Raw genomic sequence first — 10,688 nt, 5'->3', positions numbered from 1 at the left:
TGGATCTTGTTGAAATGCAGGTTCTGATTTAGAAAGTTGGAAGGGCCGGAGATTCCGCCTTTCTACCAAGCTCTCTGGCAATGCCAATGCTGCTGGTCCATGGACCACACTTTGAGTAGCAAAGGTCAGTTGTTCTCAACTTTGGCTGCACATTAGAATCACCCAGGAGCGTCTTAAAAAAAACATTGCCCAGGCCCCACTTGAGCCCAGTTGTATCAGATCTCTAAGAGTGGTGCCTAGGAATCAGGTGTTCAGAAGTGCCGAGCCGGGCTGTGGCTCCGCCGGGGCTGACACCCTCTGCCCTGCTCCCTGCTCTTTCCCAGCCCTGAGCCAGTGCCGGGTCCCGGCAGGTGTCGTAAGTGTGCTCGTGGATCACCTTGCACAGGCTCTCAGCTTCCCTGTGGCTGGTTCAGAGCTGGCTCCTGCCAGTGTGGTGTGCTCAGCAGGCAAGACTCAGACCATTTCTGATTAGGTGGATGAAGGGGACCATTGAACTTGGACTCTGATGTGGCTTCTTTACTTATGTTGACCTGTTCCTACAATCAGAGTCATATGAGGAAGACGCCTTTTTCCAAAGCTGCGCCATTTCTCCCGGCGGCAGCTACTCTCACAGAGTACATTTGAATCTCAGAATACTTCGCAGCACAGGGAAGCCCACCGAGCAGAGCTCGCTCCTCCATTCTTCCTGGGCAGGTCTCTAGCACAGCCCCCACTGGGCTGCATTCTATGCCTTGGGTGTCTTTGTTCTTCTAGATGGGGAGCTCGCCAAGGGCAAGGGCAGTGTCACGTTCAATGTCTCTATCTCCCATGTCTGGCACAATGGGTTGCTGAATGAATGAATGGTACTACTCAGCAAGGGAGACTCCCAGTGAGGACAGGGGGCCTGTGCTGTGGCCTGCAAAGACAGCTGTGAATTCCTGAGGCGGAGAGGAAGTGGTGGCTCCTCTGTATTGTATTGTCCAGGGAGTGGCCTGGTGATCTTCATTCTTCCCTTGAGCCAAGCAGAATTGACTTTAGTTACTGCCCCAAAGGCCCTCATTTGGCCTTCTAAGAGCTGTGGCCGTGACCACCTGTTCACCCTCTCTTCCTGCCCCCAGAGCCCACTCTGTGCTGGGGGCTGCCCAGCGAGCGTCCGGGAAGATGAGTGCCTGCGGGAGGAAGGCCCTGACCCTGCTGAGCAGCGTCTTTGCTGTCTGCGGCCTGGGCCTCCTGGGCATCGCGGTCAGCACCGACTACTGGCTGTACCTGGAAGAGGGCGTGATCCTGCCCCAGAACCAGAGCACTGAGACCAAGATGTCCCTGCACTCAGGCCTCTGGCGGGTCTGCTTCCTCGCAGGTAAGAGCACTGTGGGTTGGGGACAGCCCTGCTCCCAGGAAAACCTGCCCAAGTGGTCCCTTCTTGGGAAGTGATGCCCAAGAGATGCTGGAAAGAGAGTTTTCCATAAACAATCCCTATAACTCTACCTGGTGCTCCCTGCAGAGACCAGGACCCCATTCCAAACTCAAGCCCTGACTGTCCATGTCCATTTGAGCAAGTCTTTTTATCTCCCAGGTCTTCCCTCCTGAAAGCTGAATGTCACCGTGCCTTCCCACACTCCGAGCTTCCCCGGGGCTGAAGGAGAGCAGCATTGCACAGCTCTAAGTGCTCTTGCCCACCTCCGCTATTGCACAGTCGATCCCATGTAACCCCCAACAACACTGCAACACAGGACTTGTTATTTCCACTTTACAAATGAGGAAATGAAGATTCAGGGAGGTTAAGTCTCCTGAACTTCACTTGTATCCACTAGTTTGCAGGATGGGAGATACTTAGCTGTTGCTCTGTTCACGAAATGGCACAGAGAAAACACAAATGAGGTCCTGCCAGTTCTGCAGGGTGGTGCAGGTTTGAAGCCCACCTACCAGGGCCTCCCCTCAGCTTGCTAGGGCTTCTCTGGAACCCTTGGGGATGCTACTCCCTTTGTCATGGCCCCAGACAAGCCTGTACAAGAAAAGCATCTCCATGTCACCTGAGACTAGCTGCAGCCTGGTCTGGTCAGGACCACCGCAGTGTGGTCACTGGGCTTTTCTGGGTAGGGCCCTGTACCTACACGTGCATTGAGAAGAGACACGACTTGGTTCTCCCAGCATCCCTCCCCCTGACCCCAGCTGTGTGGTAGGACTGTGAGGGATGAGGTGGTGGTTGGCCCCCATCAGCATTTAGCAGGGGGGACACCTCAAGTCCTGGCCTTTTGGTCACTTGTTGAGTCTGTTCTGGGGATGGCATCCAACTCCGACTTCTTCTCCCACCACCCCAGACTGTGCAGCATTGGTCTCTGCTTAAATCGGAAGCAGAGTTTGGAGCTACCAGGATCTGGTTCCCAAAGTGGTTGACAAAGCTTTGTGACACCCACACTAATGAGTTTGTCAGCCACATGCCATCGTCGGCACCATCTGTTCAGAAGCGATGGCACACACCAGCCGTTTGCTCAGTGCAGAGAGTTTGCAGCGCTGACCTCTTTTCATGCAACTCTCGGGGCCCGGGTCCATCCTCACAGGTGCTTCTGCAGGAAGGACGTGATGTCAGGATGTGCTCCCAGCCCTGCTGGGGGCCACCAGCCACGGACAGGACCCAGCCCGATACAAAGACACAGCAGGTCAAAGATCCTAAGGGCATTTGGAGATACCATTTGAAGGCACTAACTTCAAATCCATGTTCAAGAAGGACCTGGAAATGTAAATAATTCTGTCTCCACAGGTGAGGAGCGAGGACGCTGCTTCACCATAGAATATGTGATGCCCATGAACACCCAGATGACATCCGAGTCCACGGTCAATGTTCTAAGTAGGTGTCTCAAACTTTCCGACCTGAGCCACTGGCTGGACAGGGAGGAGCAGGACAGAGGGAGCAGTCAGGGTGACCCACGTGTTTCTCAAGAGCTGATGCCCTTGACTCAGCTGGGTGTGCGGCCGAGTTCACTACAGCTTGCTCTGCAGGTTAACCTTCCAGGGGTGGAGACGGGTTGCTGGAATCTCCAAGTCTTGAGACCCAGGCAAGGGAGAGGGCATCCATATCCAGGGAAATGGACTCTCTGGACCCTAGTGAGACTGGCTTCAAGGACTTGGCCTCACCAGAGTTGGTTCTGACCCCCAGAGTGAATTTGCAATACTGCAGTACAATTCTGACACTGATCGCCTGGAGTGAACACAGACCACAGGTTTAAGGTCTTGCCTCCAGGAAGACTGCCCTTACTTCAGGCTCCAGCCATAAGTTCAGAGGTCCCGAGGCCACCTGCATGTCTGACCAACTGGCTACAAATTTGGAGGTTTCCATGACTCCCTCGGGTTTAATAATTTGCAAGAATAACTCACAGAACTGAGGAAAGTGCTATACTTACCATTACGGTTTTATTATAAAGGCTACAAATCAGGACCAGCCAAATGAAGAGATACATAGGGCAAGGTCTGGGAGGGTCCCAGATGCAGAGCTTCGGCATCCTTTCCCTGTGGAATCAAGATGTGTCACCATCCTGACACACTGATATGTTTGTCAACCAGGAAGCTCAACCGAGCTTTGGTGTCTAGAGTTTTTATTAGGTTTCATTACAAGGCATGATTGATTGAATGATTGACCATGTGGTTGAACTCAATATCTAGCTCCCCTTCCTCCCCAGAGGTCAGGCTGATACCACCTGGCTTGAAACCCCCAACCCTCTAATCTCATGGTTGGTCTTTTCAGCCCCCAACCTGAGTCACCTCATTAGCATAGACACGGAGCGGTGGAGGGGCCCCCCGTGATTACCAAAGATACTCCCATCACTTGGGAAATGCCAAGGATTTAGAGGTTAGCTCTCAGGAACCAGGGGCAAAGACTAGACAGGTTCTTTATTATACAGCAGAACTGCTCCCCAAGTAGTTATAAGGTGAAGAACACAGAGGCCAGCAACTATCCCCTGTTCCACTCAGAGAGGCCCCTTGCCCAAGGAAATGGTGAATCTCCCTGGGAGAGGAAACAAGATGGATTGATGAGGCCCTTCAACAGCTGCCACACTGGCAGGCAGTTTACACTCCCAGGAGGGAAGTGGTTTGTGCCTGGAGAAGGCAGAGGCCCTGAATATGTGGGCACTTGAAGTCTCCCGTCCAGCCCCATCTCAGGGACAGAAGCCCTGTCAGTGCTGGGAGGTCCCTGGGCACCCCAGTGTGGGGTGGAGCCCGGGGGACTCGCACAGGTGTGGAGCTTGGAGGGTGGATGGTAGACACTGCCAGGAACTTGGCAGGATCAGCAGCGGGTAAGGCTGCTGGAGTCCAACATGCCATCCTTTCGTCCCCTTAATTAGAAATGATTCGCTCGGCCACGCCGTTCCCTCTGGTCAGCCTCTTCTTCATGTTCATTGGGTTTATCCTGAGCAACATTGGACACGTCCGTCCCCACAGGACAATACTGGCCTTTGTCTCTGGCATCTTCTTTATCCTCTCAGGTGAGTTGTATTGTTTCCCTTTCATGAACTCTGGACTTTTGATTTAACTCCTACACGGCTCTGCTTTGGGGGATCCTGGTCATGACTGTGGGTCAACCTGTGGCACTGGAAATAGGACAAGCTGAGTCAGTAACCTGGGAAAAATTGGGTCAGAGCTGGAGGAGACTTCTGGTGACCCCAGGCCCATCCATTACCTTCCGGAAGAGCAACAGAGGCTCCAGAGTGGCTTGACAGGCCCACCCTGGGGCACAGCTGGGAAGGGACCCAGGGTTCCCTCCTGACTCTGCACTTTGCCACCACTTCCTTTTTATTTCCCACAGATAATGAGTATTCATTCCTACTTTTGAAGAGGCCACGTCTTCATGGTTTTGTGTAAAAAACATGACTTTGGAATATGGCCCCTTCACCCCACCCCACCCCCGCCATCAGCTATCCCTGGGGACTCCTACTGTCCCCTTCATTCTCCATTTGTACCCTAGACCCCCTTTCAACATGGCCCTTCATCCTGGACTGACACCAGGTTGTACTTCATTCATTCATTCTTTATTTAGGTCATTTACTCGTTCATTCATTCATTCATTCATGATATCTACCTGGTCTTATTCTGGGGGCTGGCATTGCTCCCTACAAAAAGGTCCGTGTAATGGGGACATAAACAAGTAGACAGGAAATAGGAACACGGTGCGGAAAGGGCTGCAATAGTGGCCATCAAGGACCGCTATGGGGTCCAAGAGCAGTGGTTGAAACTCAGACCAAGGGTTGGTCAGGGAAGACCACCAGGAGAAGGCGAGCCAGAGGGTGAGCAGGAACTAGGCAAGAAGTGAGATTGGGGGTGGGGGCGGGGGTGGGGAGGGGGGCCTGGAGGGAAGAGAGAGGATGCGGCGCTGCGGGAACTGAGCACGACTCGTCACAGCAGGCGTGAGCAGAAATGTAGTGGGAGGTGAGGCTGGGGAGGGCATCGAGGTCATCTCATCAATTTTGGACTTCAAGAGAAGCCTCAGGAGGATTTTGAGCCAAGAATGACATGATCAGATTTAGATTTTAGACCCCTCTGAGGAATGGTGGAAGCCATGAGTCGGGGGCCCAGGCAAGAGGCTCTTCCAATGGTACAGAAGTGACGGCGGCCCAAACTGGGGGGTGACGGTGGAGAAGAGAGACATGAGAGCGTTCAAGTGACATTTGGGAGGTACACTCAAGAGGACTGGGACTAGACTTTCAAGGGGAGAGTCAGGGTGAGCGCCAATTTCTCACTTGGGCACCAGGTGGATGGTGCCTCATGTCATTCTTGTAGGGATCACAGGAGAAGGAGCAGATTTGGGGCAAAGATCATGAGTTTAGTGTGGGAAATGCTGAATTTGAGGTGCCCATATGGCATCTAGGAGAAGGTGTCCAGAAGGCTGCTAGAGGGGAGGGTCTGGATCTCAGGGGAGAGAATTGGACCAAAGATTTATACTTGGGAGCTATGAGCCTGGAGAGTAGGAGAGGGAACCATGGACATGGATGAGATTTGTAGAGTGACAAGGAAATACGGTAAATAAAGGTAGGCTCTTTTTCTCCTTCAAGGTAACCTACGCTTTTTCATGGAGATCTTTTCTTTTGGAGATAATGACTCAAGCCAAAGGAGTGATTCTCAGGGCCCATGTTTTAGGTGCCCTGGACTGGTTGACTGGGGAGGGGAGGCTGGGGGAGGAGATGCTTGGATGGAAGGTGGGTGGGTGAGTGGATGGACGGACGGATGGATGGATGTACGAAAGGAAAGAAAAGAAACAGCTGTTGAGCACCAGGCATTCTGATTGCCGCCTGACTCCCAAGCCACTTCAGGATCCTGTCCCCAACATTTTCTTGTCAACATAGCTTGGGAGCCAAACGCAGTCAGAGTGCCTGGTTCCCAAAAAGCCATTCTTTCATTCTCCTTCCTTCCGTCCATCCGTCCATCCACACACCCACCCCTCCTCTTTTTCATCCATCTGTCCATCCATTTTTCAATCTCCCCATCAACCCATCTTCCATCTATCCTTCCATCTATTTAATCCATCCTTCCACCCTTCCATCTATCAATCCCAGAAATATCTATTGAACACCCACAATGCCATCGGTCCAACCTTTGCATGGTGATATTTCCTCCTAGTCCAAGAGGTACAAACCCAGGTTTAAGCTCTTTCTTTACTTTTCCTTCTGTGAACTTCACAACAGCCCAGGCTATACAGCAGTCAAGGCACCTGACATTTTTCAGCAGTGGGCTACAGGATCAGAAGTCTAGGACTGAGCTAGGCCACATGAAGTTGTGTCAATGGTAACAATAAAGAGGGTTCATTGGGGGCAGCAGGGATTCAAACATGGGTTACGTCCCGAGGAAGGTTTGAATCACATCTAGTTTCCTTTAACATTCATCCTTCAAGATGCCCCAGTTTCATAAAATAACGTGAATGGAATTGAACCTGAACAGCTCAAAACAGAGTAATTAATTATGTCTTGATTCAATTACAGTTATTAATTAATGGGACTGGTGCCTGGGGCAGTCATTTGCACAATGGCAGTAGGAGTTTGGGCCCCAAAGGCCTCCTGATTGAGTGCTTGCCAGAATCTGGACAAACTCTCTTTACCTCGCCTGCCAACAGATCTCAGAGAGGCCACGCCCTGTGGCCAGTGGGCTGCACGGACCACGGGCCACATTTGTTGACTCCACAATGGTGTGTACCACTCACCACCAGAGACAGGGATGGGAGGCCCTGGCTACCTCTGCTGAGGGGGCCGATTTTATTCCCCAGTTTAGTAAAAGCCACTTGCTAGCTCAGTGGTTCACAGCCCTGGTTCACGTTGGTGTCACCTGGGGAGCCTGTAAGAAGCTACAGAGCCAGAGCCCCAGCCTTGGCCAAGTATAAATCAGAATGTCTGGGGCTGGGTCTCAGGCACGTCTGTATGACAGGTGTGGGCCGCTGGGGGCAGAATCACTGGGCTTGACCCCCGGCTCAGGAGGGTGGTTGGACAGGGAGCCTTGTTACCTGCAACCATCTGAACCTTGAAGGTGCTGGTCTAAACAGGGTCCTCAGGAACGACGCTCCTACTGTCCCTTGCGCTCCAAAAGGAGTGCACTGTTAGCACAAGGCCGGCTTTGTTCCCGATCCGCAGGGGAGGAGACCCCGCAGCAGCAACCCCCCTGGGCCCCTGTGCTGAGTGTCCCCTTCCCTGTCCCCGGCCCAGGCCTCTCTCTCGTGGTGGGCCTGGTGCTCTACATCTCCAGCATCAACGACGAGATGCTCAACAGGACCAAGGACGCAGAGACCTACTTCACCTATAAATACGGGTGGTCATTCGCCTTCGCGGCCATCTCCTTCCTTTTAACAGAGGTAAAGCCCCTCCCACGTGCGGGGACAGGCCGGGTGGGGCTCAGCCGGGGACGAGCGCGCAAGCACCCTGGACCCCCCGCTGTCCTTCCCGGCTTCACCCCCGAAATGTGTCCCTCTCCTCCTTCCCGGGTGTCCCCCGTCCGGGGCGCTGCTCCTGTCCCCACGGAGCCCTGGCGCGGCGGTGTCCCGGGCGGCCCCCGGCGGTGACTCCGCTGTGCCGTCCTGTCCCTGCAGAGCGCCGGGGTGATGTCCGTGTACCTGTTCATGAAGAGGTACACGGCCGAGGACATGTACAGGCCCCACCCCGGCTTCTACCGGCCGCGGCTGAGCAACTGCTCCGACTACTCGGGCCAGTTCCTGCACCCGGACGCCTGGGCCCGCGGCCGCAGCCCCTCCGACCTCTCCAGCGACGCCTCCCTGCAGATGAACAGCAACTACCCGGCCTTGCTCAAGTGCCCCGACTATGACCCGATGTCGTCGTCTCCCTGCTGAGCCTGGGCGCCGCCCTCCCGCCACTGGGGACAGCCAGACTGCCTCTCCCGTCGTCCCCTGAAGCCCCTGAGCCCCAAGCCCGTGGCTGGCAGCCCCCGGCCGCCCCTGCATAGCTGGCGTCACTTGTCGCGTGTCCTCTCGGTAGCTCTCCCTGCCCGGCGGGGAGGTCTTGGGGGTCTGGAGCCAGCGGGAAAGCTGATTGGTCGAGAGCACGGGGAAGCCCCGCCTCTCGAGTGCCAATCAGGGCCGTGGCTCCGGGTCGCCCGCGGCTCCCGGTGCCCAGGACAGGCCGGCGCTAGTGGTGTGTTATTGTTCCTGCGCTCCCGACTTCATGGCCCCGGGCCCCGGGCCAGCTCTGAGATGCCAAGTTCCCTCCACTGACTCAGCTGACTCGTGAGCTTGTCAACTGGCCCGGCCCTCCTGTGCATGATCTGGGACCCCGGGACAAAAGGTGACTCTGATATGGAGGGCTGGCAGGCTCACAAGCCTCAGGCAGGCAGTGTTCCTTCTGAAATCCTTTATCCTTTCCTGTCACACCTGTCCCTCCATACGACACCCCTGACTGTGGACCTTTCCCCTCCTTCCATCAGAACTCACCTGCCCAGGGCCTGAGGGTGATTCCGAGGCCAGAAAGAGGTGTTAATGGCTGAAGATGTCTTAATATGGATGGCCTCGTGATAACATATTTAACAGGGGTCTTTAATGCCTTAACCCAAATAAGTGATTTTGACCATGAGATTTTTAGCATTCGGCTGGGCTCGGTTCATATCACCAGGCCCTGTTTCTGGCCCTGGGGATACTGTCCCTACTTAGAAGGGTGGTATTTCCGGAACAAGAGCCTAAAATTGAATCACGTAGACAGATGTCTGTTCCACCTAAATAGAAGGCAGCTTTCAAAGAGGCTGCCTGGGATTTGGAGCTGGGTTGGGTAACGCCTGGTGCATGTTGAGTCTAAACAAGCCAGACTTGGAATGGTCCAGCTGCTCTCCTGAGGGTGCCTGTGAACACTTGGGGGTTGACAATTTAATCCTGAAATCAGGGAGTGTCTGCCTCCTAGGTACAGGACACATGTAGACAAATCAGATCTCTCCAGAAGACTGGGCAGGGTGACAACTGTGCGCGGGAGGTTTGGGGCAGCTTCGAGGAAGTCCACGGGAGGAAAACAGTGGGGGAGCCGCTGCAAGCTGTGACCCCCTCGGTTCTCCAGGTGTACATCAGCATGTTCATTTTTGGTTTTGAAATTTGGGGTAGCAAAACAATGCTATGCTCTGTTAGCTTATATTTTTGCTGTGACAGCTTTTTCCTTGCTCTCTTTAAGGTACTGGTAGGTCTTAGTGCGCAAAGCCACAGTGGGCCACACGTGGGCTCTGGCAAGTCATAGAGAAAACCACACATCTAGTGCGTGCAGCCTTCGGAAGGGCAGGGTACGGGTCAACTCGGGCTGCCACGACAAACCACCACAGGCTGGGTGGCTGAGACAACAGAAAAGTTACCTTCTCATTGTTCTGGGGGCCAAGGTCCAAGATCAAGGTGTCAGCAGGATTGGTTTTTGTGAGGCCTCTCTACCTGGCTTGCAGGTGGCTGCCTTCTTGCTGTGTCCTCTCATGGTCTTATACCTTGGTGTCTCCTAGTAGGTCCCAATTCCCTCTTCTTATAAGGATACCAGTCAAATTGGATTAGAGCCCACCCCCACTCATTAGGTGATTGATTTTAATTTAATCACCTCCTTTAAGGCCCTATCTCCAAATGCGGTCACTGTACGCTGAGGTACTGGGAGTTAGGCCTTCACTATATGAACTTGGGGGAGGACATGATTGAGCCCCTAACAAGCAGCTTGTTTCATAGCAGGATTACTTGATTCATTTCACAGCATGATAGAGGGGAAGATAAGCGAAGCCAGTTCTGGTCCCAGTACAGCCACTAAGTCACCACAGAGCCTTGGGCAACCCTCTTCTACCCTGAAAAGCTTGGCCTAAATTGTTTCCAAGCCTGCTCTCCCCACACCCACCCACAACTCTCATGATTCAGCCTCATGTAGAAAAATCCATATTGTTCTCGTATGTGACTTTTCGACTTTCACCTGTAAGTTGATGGCAGCTGCAAAGCCCCAGCTTCCCGCTCCATTGGCACCTTGCTGTGACTGTTGTACTCTATGGTTAGTGTTTACAGAATAATCCGAAACCACGTTCTCCCCACAAGCAAAGGAATTGGTTAGTGAGCTTGCAGACGATTAGGTAGCATTTCCCAACAGGACAGTTCTTTAGATGGGCGATACTCCAAGTTTTGTCAATGTGATTAGTCCTAAGATGCACTCTTCTCCTTCCCAAACACTCTTTCTCTGTCACTGTGCCAGGCTTGCTTTTCTGTACATGGACAAAACAGAATCCACTCT

General features: G+C 53.5%; 1 protein-coding gene across 1 annotated transcript; it reads left to right on the top strand.

Moving 5' to 3' along the window:
* The first annotated feature begins 1,140 nt into the window (after positions 1 to 1,140).
* CACNG5 (calcium voltage-gated channel auxiliary subunit gamma 5) lies at positions 1,141 to 8,296 on the top strand. Its single transcript, XM_063081362.1, has 5 exons — positions 1,141 to 1,336; positions 2,738 to 2,824; positions 4,317 to 4,457; positions 7,659 to 7,804; positions 8,039 to 8,296. Exons 1-5 carry the CDS (start codon positions 1,141 to 1,143, stop codon positions 8,294 to 8,296), a joined length of 828 nt encoding a protein of 275 aa, XP_062937432.1.
* The last annotated feature ends 2,392 nt before the right edge of the window (positions 8,297 to 10,688 follow it).

Source organism: Cynocephalus volans, chromosome 16 (genome assembly GCF_027409185.1).
Source record: "Cynocephalus volans isolate mCynVol1 chromosome 16, mCynVol1.pri, whole genome shotgun sequence".
Taxonomy (NCBI): Eukaryota; Metazoa; Chordata; class Mammalia; order Dermoptera; family Cynocephalidae; genus Cynocephalus; species Cynocephalus volans.
This window is presented reverse-complemented; position numbering and strand designations above follow the sequence as displayed.